The sequence below is a fragment of the Lutra lutra genome, chromosome 4, assembly GCF_902655055.1.
Source record: "Lutra lutra chromosome 4, mLutLut1.2, whole genome shotgun sequence".
In the NCBI taxonomy this organism is placed as follows: Eukaryota; Metazoa; Chordata; class Mammalia; order Carnivora; family Mustelidae; genus Lutra; species Lutra lutra.
The window spans coordinates 22,302,590-22,326,641 of NC_062281.1; the positions used below are offsets into that span (position 1 = coordinate 22,302,590).

At 37.4% G+C, this 24,052-nt stretch overlaps 1 protein-coding gene across 1 annotated transcript; it reads right to left on the minus strand.

Annotated features, from left to right (window-relative positions):
• Positions 1-212: 212 nt before the first annotated feature.
• On the minus strand, positions 213-22,038 carry MED30 (mediator complex subunit 30). Its single transcript, XM_047727656.1, has 4 exons — positions 21,716-22,038; positions 12,688-12,846; positions 10,633-10,737; positions 213-603 (listed from the first exon to the last, which is right to left on the minus strand). The coding sequence occupies exons 1-4, from the start codon at positions 21,890-21,892 to the stop codon at positions 508-510; spliced, it is 537 nt and encodes a 178-aa protein (XP_047583612.1). The 5' UTR covers positions 21,893-22,038; the 3' UTR covers positions 213-507.
• Between the last annotated feature and the right edge of the window lie 2,014 nt (positions 22,039-24,052).

Sequence of the window (24,052 nt, forward strand, 5' to 3'; positions counted from 1 at the left end):
TTCATCTATTTATAGCAATATACAGGTTAACTAAATTCTCATTCTACCCTGTTTGGGACTCTACATTTAAAAAAATTGAGCTGAAATGGAGACTTACATATTTAATTTTAATTAGTTTGTACCACAGATAGACTGTACTTGATATTTTCATTTGCAAAAATGTTTAAACCTCTAAGTCTCCTAAAAGGGTAATAAAATGAGCAAAACAACTGTTGATCAAAATGAAAAATTTATTTACAAAACTTAATTACTTTGCTTAAAAAATTCAATTCATGAAGATTAACCAAAACATAAGCCCTATCAAAGTTTATTATAATAATCTTTCATAGAATCAATAGCTTAAAAAAAACTGCCAATGAATACTTTAATGTAAAATTACAATGTAAAAACAGGAACTTTAATTCTAGTGAGTAGAATAGAAGCAGATAAATAATCTTCTTCAAAGGGAAAAAACACTTGGGGGTGGGGAATGGCATAACAAGTAAAGCAGGAAATTTAAATATCAGTTTAGTTCCTCATTGCCAACATGGCATTTATATCCCAGATGAGATTTCGTAACTGATCCATAATTTGCTTCAGCTGTTGATTCTTCTGTTTGAGTTTCTGTAGAAACAAAAGAATTTATCAAAAATGTTTCATGAATTATAGACCATGAAGTTATGAAGATTAAAATGTCATAAGTTAGAACTCTAATGATCCAGACAGAAATTAAGTTGAATATTTCCTTAACGTGGAAGGTCTCGATCCTCTTCTGGCCAGAAACCCTCTCTGAAAGACATGCTGAATTCTAATTCTGCCCACAGAGGCCTCTGGCTCCAGCCCCTGACCCTTCCTTTCTGCTTCCACTCCCACCATCAAAAGAAAGTAACCTAAACATTTCATTGTTACAAAACCCAAGATAGAGGTTTTCCAAGATGCAGTGTGACATAATGGTTAAGAGCGTAACCTCTAGAGTCAGATTCTCTGTGTTTATACTCCTCTGCATCAGTAACTAAATGTGTGACATTGGCCAAATTACATAACCTCTCTGTGCCTCAGTTTCCACATCAGAAATGGGATAATAACTGAACCTACCTCACAAGAGTTGCTAAGAGGATTAAAAAATTTGAATGACAGAACTGTGAGAACTGGACCTGGCATATAAGGAAGCATTCAGTGAATGTTCCTTATAGATACTGAATGTAAAAAAAATTGTCAGTATAGGAAATAAAGTTGAATGAAAAGAAAATTCCTGATGCAACTGGGCTTTCAAAAATGTGGCAGAAGTCAGTGGCCACAGCATGAAGTGTGATCCACTTCTGACTCTGAAAACTACAGACCCAGCGGCACAATCTTGCACATAGTCTTGTTCACAACAGAGACGTGCTGGATCCCCTGAAGGCCCACAGCCCACGGCCCACAGCTCCATGTCTCTGTATCTGGGCTGCTACTAGACCATGGTTTATTAATTTCTCTTTAAGCATCCTTCCTTCAAATCCTATGTGGCAAATGTCTGCTTAGGTAAAACAAAACAGAGAACTTGTGGTCAGAGTACTTACTAGTTATTAGAATAATAATATCATTCACTAATCTTTTAGAAACATTACATTAGGAAATAATATCATTAATTAGATAATTCTAAAGATACTATATTAAAATACCTCCAGATAAAGTAGTATATATGTTCATTATAGAGAGGCCTAAGAATCTTCATTTTGATTTCATTAAAGAGCCAACTAAGATGAAGTTAGTTACTCCTATTTTATCTAGAGTTAGACAAGTAATAGGAAGTAGCTGAAAGGGAGGACTGAGAAACTCTTACTGGAAAACAGAAAAACAATTTACATAAGTTGTAATGTTCAGTATTAAATTTAATTCCTATTTGAGAAGGGAACTAGTACAACACAGATAAAACAACAGGCATATGCAGTTTAGCGTTTCATGAAGCTCCCTTTAACACTGTTTGGGGGAGGAAGATACCGTTGGAATTTTAGTGACTTAGTCTCCTTGTTCAGCCTTCAGATGGCCCATCTTCTCGGCTTTGCTGTCAGAAGTATGTGGCAGTTATTGAAGTCACTGTGTACAGAAGGTAATCAAATGGACCCTCATAGCTGGGTGAGATGAGGGACGACCAGATGGCCAGTACCAAGCCCATGAGGTTCTCTGCATCCTAGAGAGAGACGGATCCTTCTGCCAGCAGGCAAGGGTACCCGCACAGAGAGGGCTAGAAGAGTGGAGGTGCTCTACGGTTTTCTGGGAGGCTGGAAACCTCAGTCCCAGTTCTAACTTTGCCTCTAAAATTCCTCCTCGGTTTTCTCATGAGATGGCATCATATATAACTTACGGGGCCCCTGCCGGTTCTAGTTTCTGTACACCCAGACCGAAGAGGACAGTCAGTTATGCAGACACATGTGCTGAAAACCAGTTACGTTTAGTTGAGTGAACTAATTACTGGTGTCAACACGGTTCAGAGTCAGCTGCCCGTCACACTGAGCCATCACTTGCCCTGCTAGCTGTGAGAGAGAGACTACAGCTCCTGCGACCTCCCCTGTCAAACCTAACTTTTTTAGGGAGAATGGAAAAGAGCTACTGAGTAAGAATAAAAGGAAGAGAAACAATATGAGATTTAAAAAAGTCTTATTTGAATTAGTACCTTTTGACATACTTTGAATACGCTTAAACTTTTAGGTTTCACAGCTTTTCTTTGGAATGGAATTCTAAGCCTGTAACACTTTCTGTTCTACATTGAGGGTATATTATGTCCCAGGCTCTGGGTTAGGCATTGTGAGGAGAGGAAAATGAATGAGGAACAGTCCCTGCCTTGAAGAAAGTCTGCATCGAGGAGGAGGAAGAGAACGCCCTCATGACCAGATTGTTTAACCTGGTAATGCTGGTGCTGTGTAACCCAAAGAGGGAAACACTGCCTCTTACTGGTAAGGTCAGCAAACAAAGGGCCTAGAAAAACTGGTGATCAGCAATAGTGGAAGGGGGAGAAACTGGAGCTTGGTAGTGGGCAATAGGGACCCATTAAAATTCTCAAAGAAAAAATATGATTTAATCTTGAATGAGACAGGTTAACTGGACAAACGTGTGGGAAAGATTCTCCTGAATCATTTCGGTGGTGAAAAAAAATCTGTGTCCATGGAAAAGAAGAAGGAGGATTGATTTAAGTTTTAAAAACTGAAAACCATTCAAAGGCCAAATCTAGTGAAATAAGCTCAATGGTCACATTTTCAGTATAAATTATTAGAAGCAATAAGATTATATTTTTGGGTAGTTAAAAATATATTTTAGGGGCACCTGGGTGGCTCAGTGGGTTAAAGCCTCTGCCTTTGGCTCAGGTCATGATCCCAGGGTCCTGGGATCGAGCCCCACCATCGGGCTCTCTGCTCAGCGGGGAGCCTGCTTCCTCCTCTCTCTCTCTCTGCCTGCCTCTCTGCCTACTTGTGATCTCTGTCAAATTAAAAAAAAAAAAAAAAAAAAAAATATATATATATATATATATATATATATATATATATATATACTTTAAAGTCAATATCAAAACCGGTCCAATGATTTCCATTATGGATGTATCACTGGCATAAATGGGTCATTTAACCAGTAGGATTGCTTTTAAAGTAATACTCATTTGGAAATATAAATTCTAATATACTTGTTTAAAAAAATTAGCCTCATTCTTAAAAGAATTAAGTAAGAGAAATAAAAAAATGTAGGGTATTTTCAAGGTAATATTCAACTCTAGGTAACAGTAATTAAAAAAATATGTATTTTGCAGCACTTGGAAAGTTTTTCTCAAAGATGCCACAAAGTTTTAAATTAAAAAATTAGCATACAAGTAAGATACCTAGAGCCAAAACACATCATGACACTGTCAACAGCAAAGCTGACAGTTATGCTTATTAGTGGTTAAATTGTAAATAAATTTTCATGACATGATACAGGATTTAATATATACAGTCTTGCCCCTGATTGATTTTAACAGAGGTTGACAGCTGCTATTATCAAAATCCATCAGCTGTGCCTAATTTGTTACATTAACAGGTGAATGTGTAAGTAGAGCAGACACTTAAAAAATATATTTATGTTATTATGCCATGTAATTTAATATTCATATAAAGGCTGTGACCGTTGGTCAAAAATGCTTTAATTTCTAAGTGCCTGGACTCAATTATATGTCAGCCCTGTACAAAATACCCACATACCTCTTTCATTTTTCTATCAACAAAAGAGTTTAAGCAAAACAGAACTCATTCTGATCCCCTTCAAACATACAATCTCAAACAAGTGTTTAGTCTTTTTGAGTATTAGGGTTTATAGATTCCAGAATGTATGAAAAGAAAATGAGAAGTATTTAAATCAGCCAAAAATCTGACTATTGGAACTAGGACATCCTATAATCTCATCATTTCTATCAAATACTGATGAAAAAATTTTGTGCCCCCAAATATCATGGCCTATGGTAAGTATTGGTGGTATGTATGTTGTTAGAAGTCAGACCATATCTTAAATAGTAAACACACTATCAGTGTGTTGTTCTGTACAGTTTTAAGTACACAAAGATGTGATGATATTTTGAAAATGAATGAAAGTTAACTGAGGGGTACCTAAAGCTACTTATTTTATGTAACTTTTTTAGAATAAAAATAATGTATACACTATAATAAATTTTTGAGTATTTTTAATTGAATGCCAAGAATACAATTTTATTCCTGCTATATAGATCCATAAAGCAACTTAATCATTTAAAATAAGCAAATATCAGTGTATTAAAAATATGGTCTGAGTTTTTTAAAGTTTTTATTTAAATTCCAGTGTCTTTTGGGGGGGAGGTTTTTTTTTCGGTAAATATCTATCTATCACAACAAATGGGTACATGAAAGGGTGCTGCTTGAGAGTCTTCTGTGTCTTCTATCCTCAGAGAAGACACTTACCCATTTGTGTGAAATGTGCACAGTGCTAGACAACACATCTGACTGATTCATGGCAAAAACTTCCACACTTACAATGATAGTTGGCACAGAGCAGGTACTCAAATATATGAATATTTTAATATTCAATTAAAAAAAAAACCAAGAGCCAAATCAAAAGCTTTCTAAATCCCAGAAGAGAAAAAACAAACGAGGAAAAAAAATGCCCCTAGCAATCATTTTTAAGCTTGTTCTTTGTTTTCCAGTTAAATATGGTCTGTTGGTATTAAAAAAATATATATATGGCTACCTTTAAAAATTATTCATTTTAATATTCTGTATCAAATTACTTTGATGTGTGTTACTAGCTCAGATTGCTGTGAACCTTAAAGTTCTACCACCACCTAATAATTTAAAAAATCTGTGTAACAGGTAAGAGAATTGATAAAAATAGACAAAAGGAATATAAAAATTTAACTTTATGAATACAGATATTGATAAGTAGTTGAAAATTAAATCAAAGAATTTAAACTTTTTTTTTAGTAGCATCTGTGTGATTAAGTAGATTAGGACAACATTTTACCATCTGCAGGCAGTTATTAAGAAAACATACTTCAGAGAAACATTCAGGTGTGTGAGTCATCAAGGCAGAAAAATATATCCATTGGTCATGACCTTACTCAGTGCTATAAAAATTTCTAATTATATATTTTAATCTTCTAGAAGGGAAGTACAAAGTTGGAAGAAAAGAATAAATAATGTTAGTAGCAATAATTATACATAACTTTATTAAGAGTCAAAATATGTGTCACATTCATTTCACATTTACAATGTTTTATTTAAGGAATGAGTTAAAAACATCTTTAGGTTAAAAAAATCCACTTTGCATGGTTTTTAGCTATTTAATCTCTTCTGTCTTCTTTATTTTTTGGATTTCAGTTTGTGTTAACCAAATCTTAGTCTTCCCCCCTCCTTTTAAAAAAAAAAAAAAAACCTCTTATTTACTATATAATTTTTTAGTCCTGTTTCAAAATATATTAACAGTTCCTAGGAAGTCAGAGGGAGCTATGAGGCCATCAAATGAGGACTTCCCCTGCCACTCAAGATACTTTCCCCCTAAATTCTCTTAAAAAAGAAAAAAATCCTATAGAAATATAGGGCTAAGCTTTAAGTCTGTTCAATTAAAACATCTAAATAGATTCTTTCTTCTTTGTAATAACCTTCAATTCAATATGTTAACTAAAACAAGTTTTACCCCCAACTTAGAAGCACTTATAACAGCAAAATCAGCAGATTCAAATGACTTAATCAAAGAAAGAGTCCTTAAATGCCTGAAGTATAAATGGGAACACAAAATCTGAATATGGGCTTTTATTCCGTAAACAGACAAATCTTCAGAAATACTGTCTATGTATTCTGTGTATTGATATCAACTTATTGCTGATAAACACTGTGGACTAAATACATGTGTTTATCTCTTCTTTTTCTCAAAACCCTAATAAAACGGCAGGAGAGAAATGGAAAAACCTATAATCCTATGTGGAGAAAAATGATCAGAAAGGAGACAGTAGCAGATGTGAGGTGGTAGTTTAAGAGGAAAAGTAGAAGGGGAGTGGTAAATGACTTGGGGGACACTACAGCCCAGGTGGATTCAGGGACAGCACTGCTGAGAACAGGGCTGCTCCTCCATGGAGACAAGACGGGTGCCATGGCAACAGCACCAGGGAGGCCTGGGGATAAAAACTGGAGGAACAGCTGAAAGTGCTCCAGGGACAAGCAAGAGCGCCAGGTGCTCACTCCTACTCCTCATGAGCAGGTGACAGTGTTCTCTCCCTGTGCCCTGCCTCACCTCTAAGGATTAGGAAAGGTTTGTTTCCTGTGAAACTAACCACAATGGCTGTGGATTCAGTGCCCCCAGCATAGCAGAAGGCAAGAAGACAAGAACATATCTCTCTGTGTAGGGCACTGGAAGATTCTTTACTGAAGAAACCGAACAGCCTTTAAAAAAACAAAACAGGGGCACCTGGGTGGCTCAGTGGGTTAAGCCGCTGCCTTCGGCTCAGGTCATGATCTCAGGGTCCTGGGATCGAGCCCCGCATCGGGCTCTCTGCTCAGCGGGGAGCCTGCTTCCCTTCCTCTCTCTCTGCCTGCCTCTCTGCCTTCTTGTGATCTCTCTCTGTCAAATAAATAAATAAAATCTTTAAAAAAAAAAAAAAACAAAACAAAACAACAACCCTCAGAAAATGATAGTTGGGGGACTCCCCCCCCAAAAAAAAGCCAACTTGCTTCCCAAACTCAACATGATTAAGTCTACTCACAAAGCCTATTATTATTAGCACTTTCTAGTGTCTCATTCTTAAATATAAATGGCTCACGATGAAGCATCAGAGTTCATCAGATCTTTTAGAGCCTCCATCTGGAAAGACAACAAAATGAAGTAGATAAGGGTTGCAGTCTATGGCACATGACTTGTTTCTGTAAGGCCTGTGAGCTAAGGATGGTTTTTACATCACAGCAAAGATCACATATGTCCCACAAAGCCTAAACTATTTATTATAGTTAAAAGTCTGCCTTTAAAGTCTGCCAAACCCTATTTGAGAAGATTATGGAAGAACACCTTCAAACTTCTGAGGGAAATTAATCTGCAACATAGAATTTTTTTTTTTTTTACAGCTTTATAAACATATATTTTTATCCCCAGGGGTACAGGTCTGCGAATCGCCAGGTTTACACACTTCACAGCACTCACCATAGCACATACCCTCCCCAATATCCATAACTCCACCCCCCTCTCCCAACCCCCCTCCCCCCATCAATCCTCAGTTTGTTTTGTGAGATTAAGAGTCACTTATGGTTTGTCTCCCTCCCAATCCCATCTTGTTTCATTTACTCTTCTCCTACCCCCTCAACCCCACATGTTGCATCTCCTCTCCCTCATATCAGGGAGATCATATGATAGTTGTCTTTCTCCGATTGACTTATTTCGCTAAGAAAATAGTTATTTCTAAGACATCAAACTGGAAAAAAAAAAGAAAAACTCAGAGAAATAAAAGGTGAAATGAAACATATATTTAGAAAAATTTTATCTTTCTTAATTTACACAGACTTTTTCCCCTAAAATAGCATAAAATCTTCTATGATAGAGAACTATGTCACATGCTCTGAAATAAAAATTACCACTATAACAGTTTTATTTATATACATATTTCACTGTATCTTATACAAAATATCCTTATTACAGAGAAAAATAACAGAGCACATCTATTGTGAATTAATGCATAAATTATCAACAGAAACCTATAACACTTAAAAGAAATGAAGGCCTCATTCTCTAGACTACTGAACACCATTTATTCTTCAAGTCATAAAAGTTCCCAATTCCCTTCTCATTTCCTACGATTTCTTACTGTAAGTTCTTTATGCTCATTCACTACTGTCAAATTTGCTTGAAATAGTCTTATTTTGTATTTTTTCCTTTTACGAAAAAAATGAAAATTTTCTAAAATCCAGCTTTTTCCTTTCTCCTGTGTTTTGATGTACATTTTTTCTCTTAATTTCCCAGTATTTTGTTTTTCAGGTCTATTTTCAACTCTGAATTAATTTTGACATAGGGTATAATATAAAAGCTTGATAATATCCTCCCAGAATTTCATTTTTTTTTTTAAGATTTTATTTATTTATTTGACAGAGATCACAAGTAGGCAGAGAGGCAGGTAGAGAGAGAGGAGGAAGCAGGCTCCCTGCTGAGGAGAGAGCCCGATGTGGGGCTCGATCCCAGGACCCTGGGATCATGACCTGAGCCGAAGGCAGAGGCTTTAACCCACTGAGCCACCCAGGCGCCCCATAGAGTTTCATTTTTAAAGACAAATTTTCCACACAGTCTCTCTTTGGACATAATAAATTCTCATATGCAAGAGGAAGACTATTTTTCTGGCTATTATTTTACTAATCTGTCTATTCTTATACCATTATTTCATAATTATTGCTTTTTATAATATTCTCCACATGTTTTAATTTTTGAAGCAAAGGGTTCTGTTTTATTACTCTCATCAGCATTTTCTTTGATATTTTAGTATGTTTCACACTCATAAAAATTCCAGTTTGGATTTGTTTTTTCATTGGTATTGCATTAAAATCTTATTATTTTGTGTACTTTCAAGAGAATTCAGACTCAAGACTGGCATTTTTAGAATACTTATTGTCCACACAAAAACTTTATGTGTTCTTTTAATTATTCAAAAGTTCTTTTATGTATCATAATAAGTTCACATATATCATTGATAATTCCTATTTAATATTTGTTGTTGCAATTGTGAATAGCATCTTATAATCTAATTGGTTTACAGCATTATAAAGAAAGTGGTATCATTCATATCAAGCCCTTTTGTCAAATTCTAAATGATTCTAGTTAATCAATTTTCTTTGAGCTTAAACCAGCTTGAGTTCTAATATTATGTACAAACTTAACAAGCTTGTGTATAATACTATAACCCCTGTTTCCCAAAGTTTGTTTCCATTTCCTGTCTTTTTGTTCTGACTACAGCTTCTAAAGTAATAATAAACAGTGGTGTAAGGCATCTTATTTTAGGCCCATTTTTAACAGAACTAGTTCTTTATTTCACCTGTATGAAAATGTTGCCTATTTATCTGAAATAAGTTTCTTTAAAGACTAATAGTTTTAAGTGTTCTTTGAATCAGTAACAGTTGAACACTATCAAATGTCTTCTAGATCTGAGAAAAAATTTTTTTTCCACTTTGATCTACTAACATTACGCATTATACATGTAAACTAAATTATCCTCATCTACCTCCAAAAACCCTTTTCAGCTGCCCTGGATTAACTGTTAATACCCTGATGAATTCTATTAACTAGAATTAAGAATATCAGGATTGGGGTGCCTGGGTGGCTCAGTGGGTTAAAGCCTCTGCCTTCGGCTGGGGTCATGATCCCAGGGTCCTGGGATCAAGCCCCCCATCGGGCTCTCTGCTCAGTGGGGAGCCTGCTTCCTCCTCTCTCTCTGCCTGCGTCTCTGCCTACTTGTGATCTCTGTCAAATAAATAAAATCTTGAAAAAAAAAAATCTTGAAGAAAAAAAAAATTTCAGGATCAAAGCAGTGGCAGAGGGGTGTGTATTTGTAAGTGAGTTAGTGAGGCTGGTAGTTTAATTTATTGTGCTCTTTGTTAGGTTTTGGTAAGCGTGGGCCATATTTCCATAGAATGAACTGATAACTTTCCTTATATCTCTTTGTTTCACGAGAACTATCTGAATATTATCTACTAAATTTCCAAAATTATTTATAATAAATACATTCAAGTTAGGAACTTTGGCAAGATGGAGGGTGGTGTTGGCTAATGCTTTGATAACTCTCAATTTCTTATTCAGGTGTTGAGATATTCACACTTTCTATTTGTAAATTTTTATCATTTGCTGCTCCAAATATGCTATAAGCTAGAAAGGTAGAATTCTGCCTAGAAAAAGAAAAAAGTAAATGAGTAGTGTCTGAGTGCCTCTGAAGCTTTGCTAAGAGTTTTATGGCATGATTCTATGATCTCTCTTTTGATTATTCAAGCAGCATTTCTGCTTACCTTTTTAGTTCTTGGTTATACTCTAACTAGGTTACATTTGCCACAGAAACAACTTCGTGTAATTCTAGAATCCAAACTATGTCTTTGAATTACACAGTTTCCCTAGTAATTTTTATCCATAATTCTGAAATATAAAATACACAGGCTAATAACTCACTTTATTTACTTCAGCAATTTCTCGCCTCTCTTCACTAGCAAAACGAGGTGGGCCAGCCCGATCGTCATTCTTTGAGCCATCTTCTTCCACATACGGAATTAGTTGCTGGGAGTGACAGACAAGACTTAAAGTTAGAAACATGATGCTAAGTTTCCAATTACACTGGTATACAAAGTCTCTCTGATAAGGTTAATTTTTATCCTTTTCTTTTAGTAGTATATAAATGTATTGTAATTCAGGTGATGGCCTAAAATAACAGCATTACAAGTTTATCATTTCAGTACCTACTGTACATTATTTTCAAGTTTCTTTTGCAAAATAGATCTTGTAACATTAGTTGTTACATGCAGTTAAGTAATATCCTATCCATTTAATCAGCAAATATTTAATTTTCAGATACTGGGTGAGATACAGCAAAAATGATGAGATGTGATACTTGCCCCTAAAAAACTTACAGTCCATTGATAGAACAGGTTTTTCTTTTCATCTATACTAGAAAGAAAAGAACTTCACGGATGTGCATTATATAAATGTCACTTACTTTGCTATCTAGAACCTCAGTGTTCATGCAAATTTCTAAGAGGTCTTGTCTTCTTTTAGTTGGGAGAAAGTTTTTTGTAGGAGAAAAAAATTTATATAGCAATGGAACATCTAGCAGAATTATAATGAAATATGTATGGTTTATGATAAGGTTTATTTGAAGTCCCTCATAAATGTTAGATTTCAGGAATCATTTGGTCTCTACCATCTTATATTGACAATGTAGGAACAGGCCAGAGGTAAACAAATGGTACAAGCAGGAGTCATCTGGCCAAACCTCTTCAAATTCTTGGGACAAATATAAACTTGTCCACATCACAACCACACTTTCTTCTTGTCAATGCAGAGCTATCCTCCCTCCTGAAGATGATTAATTTCCATTCCCATGTTCTGATTTCTTCATCCTCCTGTCTTAAATATTTATCTTCTTGCTCCCAATGTCTCCCCACTGTTTTCTTCCTGTATAATCTAAACACGTCTGGTCTCTCATTTAAACTTTTTTCTCCTTTTCCCCTTTTTTTCCTTTCCTTTCCCCAAAACCCTTGACACCAACCCTCCTTCCATCTACTGTTTTCCTCTCTTTATGAAAGCTTTTTGAAAGATGGATATCCACTTGTTAGCTCCAGTTCCTTGCTGTGTAATCTTCAACCCATTGCAACCTAACTTCTTGTTGCTAACAAACATTTCAACAAAGTTCTGCTTATATATACCAACAATTTTCCTCTAGTAAAATCTACTGGACAATTTTCATTCCTTTTTTCCTTGCATCCTCTCCAGCATCTGACAATGTCGCCCACATTTTTTATCTTTCTCCTATATCTTTGACCACTTTTCAGGCCATTTTGCAGTTTATTCTTTCCTCTGTACATCCCTTACATGCTGATCACGCAGAACGGAAGCACTTGTCACTTGAAATTGTCCTCCGTATGTAGTGAGAGAACATCCAAACCTTCCCTGCTACTTTTGTGGGCAGAGACAGAACTTGTCAACAGGAAAGGGCCACCTATTAAAAATATTAAATACCTAGTGAACTAAAACATGTCTGTAAACCCAAGATTAAGTTTAAGAAATATATTTTCAAACAAAAGTGATTCCACCAAGCTTATCTAAATTAATAATGATGAAAACATAGTATTTCATCTGTAGAGAACTTCTTGAAAACCATTTTAAGAGTATTTTACAATGCTATTAAAACTCTTACTAAAAAAAAAAAAATCATGCACTGGTTTAATTAATTAGACCCTGGCAGCAATAATAAAAACTGCCATAGACCTCTCTTTCCTCCCTACAACAAAAATTCACTACAGGGTTGGATGTTCAAATCTACAAAGTAGTAATGTGACAAGATAGTACTAATTCTATGCATATAGATCATAGTTTCCTCTTCTCTCATCAAAAGTAAATAACCAATATACATCAAAATCTGAAAATATTGTGAAAAGAGAAGGAGAAAAAGGAAAAAATTACAAATGTCTGGCATCTTACATTCACCCTCCCTCTCCCACTACAACTTGCCTCCACTGGGATGGGATCCATCCCTCCACAGTTTTCGTTGCATTTGTCATAGACCAGTCTCAGCTTCCTGAAGAGAATAGAAAGTTGGCGAAGATGGTCTTGGAGCTTTGCTAGCCGGTCTTGATACGTTCCAGTATGGTAAGTGACACCATTTGGCAGCTGATCAGGCAAAACAAAAACAAGAAAAATACGAAGTAACGACAATCAAGATTTTCTAGAAGTAAAAGCTAGCAAAGCAGAAATTCTTTTTAAGTACTGCGTAAAAGCAAACCGTTCTTTACAATTAATCAAGAGTAATTTTTGAAGGATTTAAGAGTAATACTCAGTCGTTTGTTAGCTCCTTTGTGTAGTGTTTCGGTGCTGTAAGATAGCCCCAGAAAAAACTTCACGATAGGCCTCTCCGACCAGTCGAAATACTTTCCCTTCTAATTTTTGAAGTAATTATAACTTTAAAAATAACACCACATGACAAACCATAAGAGACTCTTAATCTCAGAAAACAAACTGAGGGTTGCCGGGTGGGGTGGGGGTAGGGAGAGGATGGTGGGGTTATAGACATTGAAGAGGGTATGTACTTTTATTTTTTTATTAACATATAATGTATTATTAGCCCCAGGGGTATGGGTCTGTGAATCGCTAGGTTTATACTTCACAGCACTCACCATAGCACATACCTTCCCCAATGTCCATAACCCCACCACCCTCTCCCTACCCTGCTTCCCCTAGCAACCCTCTGTTTGTTTTGTGAGATTAAGAATCTCTTATGGTTTGTCTCCCTCCCAATCCCATCTTGTTTCATTTATTCCTTTACCAAACCCCCAACATTGCCTCTCAACTTCCTCATATCAGGGAGATCATATGATAATTGTCTTTCTCTGACTGACTTATTTCGCTAAGCATAATACCCTCTAGTTCCATCCATGTCGTCACAAATGGCAAGATTTCATTTCTTTCAATGGCTGCATAGTATTCCATTGTATATATATACCACATCTTCTTTATCCATTCATCTGTTGATGGACATCTAGGTTCTTTCCATAGTTTGGCTATTGTGGACATTGCTGCTATAAACATTTGGGTACATGTGCCACTTCAGATCACTACGTTTGTATCTTTAGGGTAAATACCCAGTAGTGCAATTGCTGGCTTGTAGGGTAGCTCTATTTTCAACTTTTTGAGGAACCTCCATGCTGTTTTCCAGAGTGGTTGCACCAGCTTGCATTCCCACCAACACTGTAGGGGGGTTCCCCTTTCTCCACATCCTCACCAGCATCTGTCATTCCCTGACTTGTTAATTTTAGCCATTCTGACTGCTGTGAGGTGGTATCTCATTGTGGTTTTGATTTGTATTTCCCTGATGCCATTCACTCATATTCTTAACTGGAGGATTAAAGTGCCTTAAAACCAAGACACTAACTACTATCCAATAGCTAGAAGATCAGCCTGTTTTTCTAAACTTCAGTTTACTCTTTTTTTTTGTAAACAGATGGGGTAGGAATGTGAACAAAGGTGCATGGTAGAGTACTTGGAAAAAAAAGGAAACAGGAAACACTATCATTACAAGTAGATAAACCATAAACATGAAAAAAAGACTGGGAAGGCCTACATATAGTTGATAGGAGATATAACAGGGAGATCGGCTTGAATAATTATTTTCTTCCTTTCTATCGTTTCCAAATTCCCTGATCTAGAAGCTATAGCACAGTAATGAACATGAGGGAGACAAGGTACCTCTCAGAATATAAGTTATAATAGTGCCTAAGATCTCCTGATATAAACCCACAGTATACACGTTTAGTTGAAAAGCTCATCAATAATCATCTTACTCTTGAATCCTAATAAAGATCTGTAAATATATGATCACACCCCTTGACACCAAAAGGCTAAAATTCAATATCCCGTCTTAAATAGAAAATACTGAGTAAAAATCCCTCAGCACTAAAAAATACATTTATCTCAGTTAAAAAGTCAGCACCATGATTAATGTGGAAACATTAAAAGCATCCTCACTGAAGTCAGGAATGGAACAGGAAGTCTACGAAGACCACTAATACTACTAGTGAACACTGTTCTGAAGGCAGTGGCCAAAGCAATTAGAAAAAAAAGAAAAAGCTGAAACATTAAAAAGGAAGTAGTATAATAATCACTATTTATGGATATGATAAGGTGCTATTATCAACAAAGGTAGTCAAGAGAGGCTACAAATTTGATACAGAGAAAAAAGCTTTGTGTTCAAATATGGAAACAAATGAAAATGAGAAAGGAAAAAGATGCCATTTACAAAAGCAGCAATAAAGATAAAATATCTAGTAGACTTTAAACGTTTCAAAATATAGAACTTGGATATCAGCCCCTTGTCTGTAGTGTCATTCCTGAATATCTTTTCCCATTCTGTGGGTTTCCTCTTTGTTTTATTGACTATTTCCTTTGCTGTGCAGAAGATTTTGATCTTGATGAAGTTCCAAAAGTTCATTTTTGCTTTTGTTTCCTTTGCTTTTGGAGACATAACTTGAAAGAAGTTGCTATGGCTGATGTGGAAGTGGTTACTGCCTATGTTCTCCTCCAGGATTTTGATGGATTCCTGTCTCACATTGAGGTCTTTTATCCATTTCAAGTTTATCTTTGCATATGGTGTAAGAGAATGGTTGAGTTTCATTCTATATATAGCTGTCCAGTTTTCCCAGCACCATTTACCAAAGAGACTGCCTTTTTTCCACTGTGTATTTTTTCCTGCTTTGTCGGGAAGATTATTTGGCCATAGAGTTGAGGGTCCATCTCTGGACTCTCTACTCTGTTCCATTGGTCTATGTGTCTGTTTTTGTGCCAGTACCATGCTGTCTTGATGATCACAGCTTTGTAGTAAAGCTTGAAATCAGGCAACGTGATGCCCCTAGCTTTGTTTTTGTTTTGTTTTGTTTTTCTTTTTCAACCCTTCCTTAGCAATTAGGGGTCTTTTCTGGTTCTATATGCATTTTAGGATTGTTTGTTCCACCACTTTGAAAAATGCTGATGGAATTTTGATTGGGATGGCATTAAAAGTATAGAATGCTCTGTCGTATAGACATTTAAACAATGTTTATTCTTCCGAGCCATGAGCAAGGAATGCTTTTCCATCTTTTTGTGTCTTCTTCACTTTCTTTCATGAGTGTTCCATAGTTCCTCGAGTACAGATCCTTTACCTTTTTAGTTAGGTTTATTCCCAGGTATCTTACGGTTCTTGGTGCTACAGTAAATGGAACTTACTCTCTAATTTCCCTTTCTGTATTTTCATTGTTAGTGTATAAGAAAGCAACTGATTTCTGTGCATTGATTTTGTATCCTGCCACATTACTGAATTGCTTTATGAGTTCTAGTAGTTTGGGGGTCAAGTCCTTGGGTTTTCCATATTAAGTATCATGTTATCTGTGAAGAGAAAGAGTTTGACTTCTTCTTTGCCAATCTGAATACCTTTTATTTCTTTTTGTTGTCTGATTTTTGTTGCTAGGACTCCTAGTACTAGAAGTACTATGTTGAAAAATAATGGCAAGAGTGGGCATCCTTGACATGTTCCTGATCTCAGTGGGAAAGCTGTCAGGTTTTCTCCACTGAGAATGATATTTGCTGTGGGTTTTTCATAGATAGATTTTATGAAGTTGAGGAATGTTCCGTCTATCCTATACTTTGAAGAGTTTTAATCAGAACAGATGCTGTAGTTTGTCAAATGCTTTTTCTGCATCAATCAGCGGACCATGTGGTTCTTCTCTCTTCTCTTATTGATTAGTTCTATCACATTGATTGATTTGCGAATGGTGAACCACCCTTCCATCCCAGGGATAAATCCCACCTGGTCATGGTGGATAATCTTTTTAATGTACTGTTGGATCCTATTAGCTAGGATCTTGTTGGGAATTTTGGCATCCATATTCACCAGGGATATTGGTCTGAAATTCTACTTTTTGATGGGCTCTTTGCCTGGTTTTGGGATCAGGCTAATGCTGGCTTCATAGAAAGAGTTTGGAAGTTTCCCTTCTGTTTCTATTTTTTGAAACAGCTTCAGGAGAATAGGTATTACATAAATTATTATTATATAAATATCTACATAAATATAGATGAAAACTTAAAATACTTCACAGGGACACAAAAAAAGAGATTTGTGTTCTTGGTTAGTAAGACTCAACATCACACTGGGGCACCTGGGTGGGTCAGTGGGTTAAAGCCTCTGCCTTCGGCTCAGGTCATGATCCCGGGGTCCTGGGATTGAGCCCCGCATCGGGCTCTCTGCTCAGCAGGGAGCCTGCTTCCCTTCCTCTTTCTCTGCCTGCCTCTCTGCCTACTTGTGATCTCTCTCTATCAAATAAATAAATAAAAATCTTAAAAAAAAAAAAAAGAAAAGACTCAACATCACACTGATGTAAAGTCTCTCTAGGTTCAGTCAACCTAATAAAACCCTAACAGGTTTTTCTCAGAACTAATCAAGCTGATTCTAAAGCACAGGTGGAAAAATAAATAAGGACATTCAGGGAAACTTTGGAAACAAGTGTGAACACATTACGGAGTCACAATAAATGTAAGAATGTTTGGGATTACTACATAAAAGACAGGCAGCCAAATGGAATAGAGCATCCAGAAATAGATTCATTTGTATAAAGTAGCATCTGAAATCAATGGAGGAAAGAAAGCGAATTACCCTTTTAAAAAAAAGTAGGGCTGGGGCCATACCTCACACTTTATAGAAGGATAAATTCCATATTGATCTAAGTTTTAGATGTAAAACTTGAAACAAAACCCAGAAATCTTCCTGATTGTGGAATGGGAAAAGTCCTTCCTTACTAGACAGAGAACATGACAGTCCTCAGAGACTGATAAATTCAGCTGCCTTAAAAAGTACGTATGTTAAAAAAAAAAAAAAAAAAAAAGTACGTATGTATGGCAGAACTTAAATAAGCAGGGCCAAAGGGCAAACAACAAACCAGGGAAAAGAAATACTTGGAAGTTCCATCACATAGAGCAAGTTTGTCTGATATGGAAATAGCCAAATCTTATAAAAAGATTGATCTTTCTATCTATATAGATATGAACAAGCAGCTAGCAGAAAAGGAAATATAAATGATTCATAAATATATGAAGAGATGCTCAAACTCACTCAAACTAGAAGAAATGGAAAGTAGATTTTCATCTATCACATGATCCGAGGTCCAGAAATATAACTCTCTATTAGTCAGAGCCTGGTTGTTGGTCTTGGTTAGGACATGGTAGCAGAGGGTGGTACAACCCCCATGGAGGGCAGTTCATCGAAATTTACCTAATTACAGAAGCACAAAGTTGTTTCTAAGAATTTATCCTATAGGTATAGTTGCACACTATAGGAGGTTATTCACTGCAGTCTAATAGTGAGAGATTAAAAGCAATCCAAATGCCTAGAGAACTGGTTGAATAAATTACAGTATTTCCATTCAGTGTATTACTGTATATATACCTTAAAAGGAAAAAGAAATATATTCTGGACAAATAGGAATAAACTCCAAAATAAACCAAAATGAAAAAGGAAGGCGCAAAGTGTTGTGTATAATACACTATTATCGGTGCAAAAAGGGAAAAAAATGAACAAACATGCACTTTTGCTTAAGTGTGCACAGAATATCTGAAGGGATACATAAGAATAGTAATAAAAAGCACTAACATTCATTGCCTGTGGAAAGGGGTTAGACAGCCAGCAGACAAGGATGGGAGGGATAAAGTTCACTGTAATGTTTCCCCTTTTAATTTCTGAATTCTGATTATAAATTTTTTTTTTAAGATTTAAAGGATAACAAAACCAAAGCAGTATTTTCTTATTCAGGGAATCTTAACCTGGAACCTAGCAATCCTTGAATAAAATTCACTCTCAAAATTTTCCCCCCTCAAATTTTACTCAGAATATATACATGGGCATTCTTCTCAGAAGAGAATTTTTACTTACCATCAAATTCTCAAGAGGTTCATGGAGACCTAATAAATAAAGAACCATTTCTCTAAAACAAACACTTAGAAATAATCTCAGTGGTTTGCATTTATGGCACTTCATCCTTCTGGATGAGTAATATAGAAGATAATTTAAAAATTTTTAATAGTTTAAAAATGTATTAAGAAATGAAGGCTCACACTGTTGTTCTTTTTCAGCCAATAATGACATGCCTCAAATGGTCTTACGTGAGTTAAACCACAGAATTCACAATGTTAAGAGGCCCAAAGAAGTAACTACCATAGTCCCTTACAAGTTGATTTTGAATATATGTCCACATGTAATCAACTTATTGATAATACTTTGTTGAAAGAGTTTAGTTCTTTTATAAACATATATATATTATATATAATATATGTAATATACAAATATATAAATTTAATATATATTAAATGTATATTATATATAATATAATATTATTGTATCTCTGTTAATCATACAAAGTGTTGGACAGCAAGTTAGTATTAAAAAGAGAGTAGGAAGGGGGTGCCTGGGTGGCTCAGTGTATTAAAGCCTCTGCCTTCGGCTCAGGTCATAGTCCCAGGGTCCTGGGATCGAGCCCCGAATTGGGCTCTCTGCTCACCAGGGAGCCTGCTTCCCTCTCTCTCTGTCTGACTCTCTGCCTACTTGTGATCTCTGTCAAATAAATAAATAAAATCTTTAAACCAAACTAAACAAAACAAGAGAGTAGGAAGAACCACTAGTTATATGTGTATTGCTAAATTTAAATAGAAAAAAATTTAAATTCAGTTAGCCAACATATCATTAGTTTTTGATATAATGTTCAATGATTCATTAGTTGCTATAACACCCAGTGCTCATCACATCACATGCCCTCCTAAATGCTCACCAACTGAGTTACCCCATCCCCCACACACCTCCCTTTCAGCAACCCTCAGTTTGTTTCCCAGAGTCAAGAGTCTATATGGTTTGTCTCTCTCTCTTATTTCTTCCTCTTCAGTTCTCTCTTTAAGCCCATTTCCTTAACTGTAAAATGAGGATAAAAAGACTTCTTAGAACCATTCTTACAACAGTGTGCCTGACCAAGGAAAGTACTTGATAAATGTTATCAGTAAGATCTACTAGTCCTAATTCAGTACTTTGCATATAGCAGGGTAAAAATAAATATTTACTAAATTCTGAAAAATCATTTAATCCTACTTTAGTCACTTTTAGATATTACTCTATTAATTTTAAAAATGACTGCTAAAGATTTCATATCTTCTTTTGGATCCCCTTTGTATTGTGTTTCACACTGGCATATTTACACGGTTAAGATTTCAACGCACCCGAATTACTTTTACAGTGCACCCACTGAAATCAGAGTTCTAAGCATCTGAAGACCTGGTTTCAAATTTATCCCATCACAGAGTAGCTTTGGACAAGTCACTGCACCTCTCTCTGGCAGAACCCTCATAACACAAGAATGATACCCACATCACAGAGTAGTAAGATAAGTAATAAGATAAGCAAAATGGTGTTGGAACAAGTGGATATCCAAATGCAAAAAAAATGCACTTCGATCTATAAGAAAATAAAGTCAATGCGCATTATAAACCTAACACTATAAAACATCCGGAAGAAAAAAATTGAAGAAGTTTGTCACTTTGGGTGAGGCAACGATTTTTTAGGTACGACACCAAAAGTAAAATCTGTAAAAGAATAAATCGATAAATTCAATTCCATCAAAATTTAAAATGTCTTTTCTTCAAAAGGCCATGTGAAGGGAATGAGAACCCACAGACTGGGAGAAGGAATCTGCAAAGCAGAAAGACATTCACTAACAAGTGTTGTCAAGATAAGGAGTATCTGGACCCCTCAAACACTGCTGGTGGGAATTTAACCCACTTTTTTTTTTTTTTTTTAATTTTTATTTATTTATTTGACAGAGAGAGATCACAGGTAGACAGAGAGGCAGGCAGAGAGAGAGAGAGGGAAGCAGGCTCCCTGCTGAGCAGAGAGCCCGATGCGGGACTCGATCCCAGGACCCTGAAATATGACCTGAGCCGAAGGCAGCGGCTTAACCCACTGAGCCACCCAGGCGCCCTGCTGGTGGGAATTTAGAATGGTGCGACCACTGTGGAAAAGTTCTTTAAAATGTTAGTTATTTGCCATATGACCCAAGAGTTCCACTCCTAGGCATCTGTGCACTCTAGAGAAATGAAACGTGTTCACACAAACATTTGTTAGGCAGACGTTCGTAGCATTATTTATAATGGCTGCCAAGTTGGGACACAGCCCAAATGCCTATCGACAGATGAACAGTTACAGAAACTGTGACATAGTCACACAGTGGAACACTATTCAGCAATCAAAAGGAATGAACTACTGATACATCTTGTGTCAAAAGAGCCAGACCCAAAAAACAAAACAAAACAAAAAACTACATAGTGTGTGATTCTATTTATACAAAACTCTAGAAAATACAAACGAACTTATGGTGCCAGAAAGCAAATCAGAAGTTGTCTGCGGATGGAAGGGCCAGAAGTAAAGATTTCAAAGGGGCATGCGGAAACTTTTTGGGGTGGTGGTGGTGGATGATGGTTTCCTAAGTATATACATATGTCAAAACTACATAAATATATTTAATTGTATGTCATTTATACTGAAATAAAAATGTTAGCAGAAAAAAATTAGCAGAATCTGAATTCTTCAGAATCCTGAGACCCTCAGAAACTATTTTGCTTGAGAACAAGATGAAAGCTAAGGCAGTCTAATGAGGTTAAATGGTGAGAAACCCACCTTTACCCTGAAAGGTACAAGAGTTTGCCTAGGAGCTAGAGAATCCGGGCGAATGTAGAAAATGAGGCCTCAGTCTTGGAGAAGTCCTCTCTGGAAAACACCTTTACATCACAGATCGTGGGGACAGGCGCATCACTGGGGAACACTTCTGAATGCAAATGAGGCGATCCTATAATTAAGGTTTGCCCAGAACAACCCCCGGGCGCCCAGGGGACCCACGTAACCACTGAACCAGCGCCCCTTTATTCCAAGAAGCATCCCGCTCTCTCCACGCACAGCCAGGAACGCGCGCGCCTTCCTTCCCACCTGCATGTTCCTTAGGAGCTGGAAGATCTCCATGGTGCGGTACACGATGTCCTGCACCGTCTCCTGCCCGATTCGGCAGAGAGACGCCGTGTTGACCTCCCGGGCGGCCTGCTGAGCCTGCGGCCCGCCGAAGGGCCCCGGCGCCATTCCCGACGCCGCCAACGGAGGGGTGGACATGGCGACGCTTCGGCCTTAGGCCAGCGGAGCCTGAGAGTAAGCGTCAGGGGCCTCGCCCGGCGCTGGGCTGCCGCCGGCCTCCCCGATGAAAGGTGCTTCAAAGACTCCGGCGGCTTGATTTCAAAACAGTGGCCGGGACTTCCGCCCACCGTGACGTAAGCGTCATCCTAACGTCACGGGGACTGCCCCCTTGGTAGCCCCTGGGAACGTACCTCGGCACAAAGCTGGCCGCGATTGGACCGGACGCCCCCGTGGGGGCGGGACAGAGGAGTAGAGTAGCCAATCCCCGCCAGCACTTGTGCCAGGGGGTGGTGCTCGTGCGGTGAGGCGGTTGGGCTTTCCCGGAGAGCTTTCCAAGAGTCTGTCTGGGCTTGGAATTCCGGAGAGAGCTCTTGTGCTGTGTTAGCTTGCTTGCTGAGCTAGCCCTCATAACAAGCCTGTGAGGTCTGCGCTATTATTATCCTTTTACAGCCAGGAAGCCGACTCAGAGGGGCTAGTTTGACTTGTTTAGTTGCATACAGCTTGGAATTGGTAAAGCTGCGGTTTGAATTTAAAAAAGGAAATTCCTCGCCTTGCCTGCTTCCCTGTGACCCGACAGGGACTCCTCATTTGCTGTTGGTCCCTGCTTAAGGGTCAGTTTATTGGAATAGCTTTCCCGATTACCCTAAGGGTAGAATTAATGCAACACACACACCCACACGCACCCGCCTGCCTACCTACTTTTCTGACTTTGGTACTTATTACTGTCCACGTTCTATATAATTTTCTGTTTGTTTACTTTCTGATTTCCCTTCGCCTTACACACATACTAGAATGCAAATTCCTTAGAAAGAGACTATGCGTATTTTATTCACTTCCCGTATTCTCAGCGCTTAGTGATTGGCATATAAAAGGTGCTCAGTAGCTACATGTTGAGTGACATAAATGTAAGAAAAATTAAAATAAACTCATTCTCCCACCTATCTTTTACTTCCCATTTACCAAGTGGGAGTAGGGGGCAAGTCAAGAATGTGAAAAATGGTGATAGGCACAAAAGGATTGCATTTTAAAAAGTATCTGAACATTCTATTAGTAAGGACTTTATAAAAGAAATGGTTATAAAAATTACACGAGAACCGTTGTCAAGATTTTAAAGATAGTGATTTTCAGCTCCTTAGTGAGCAACTGTTATTTGACAAATATTATTTGGCAAATATTTTGTATGCTGTATGCTGCATACTGGGAATGGAGATAGCAGTAGTGGACAAGTAAGGCAAAGCCCTGTTCTGAGAGGAGCACAGCACTCATTGCTATGATGAGTATTTTGAAGCAGATGTTCAAGGTCTCATACCAAGGTGCTAACAATTTAGTAGACCAGGAACAATCTAAAGGGAATAAGTTGGGCCCTGATGGTGAATGGGGAAGGACGTTGAACACTGGAGCTTTTTCTATGAGGCGGTCATGGGACAGGGAAGGCCAGTGGCAAGTGAAGAGGCCTCCAAATGCTTTCTAGGGTCTGAAGTTTAGTGTGAGGTTGAATGTCAGGAAGTAAGGCTGGGGACCCGAGGCAAACCTTGGAGAATGTTCTAAGACGTGTCAAACAGGCTGGGCTTTATTCTGAGTGAGACAGCAAGCCATTGAAGAGTTTCAGGAGAGAGGGATAATTACCAGAAATACTCAGTCTGGAAGGCTTATTCTGGCTTGCTAAATGGAGAGTGGTGGTATGTACTGTCTCCTTCTTCCCTCCCAAAGAAAGATGGTGTTGATGATGATGAGCTGTATTAGAGAAATAGTACAGTGGGTAACTTTGAGTAAATGTTTATACATAGGATCTAGAGAACTTGATGTTGGCTGGATTGGGACGTGAAAGTGAGGAGAGAATTAAAGATAACATGTTTCTGCCTTGAACAGATGGGTGATGTTTATGCCATTTACCAATAGAGTACACTGCTGAAAAAAAACATGTTTCAGTGAAATTATGACTTATGTTAGTTTCCTATTGCTGCTCTAACAAATTACCTATTGTGAACTTAGTGACTTGAAACATCAATGTTCGGGGTGCCTGGGTGGCTTAGTCAGTTAAGTGTCTGCCTTCCGCGTAGGTCGTGAGCCAGGGGTCCTAGGTCCAGTCCCACATCTGGCTACCTGCTTGGCAAGGAGTCTGTTTCTCGCTCTCCCTCT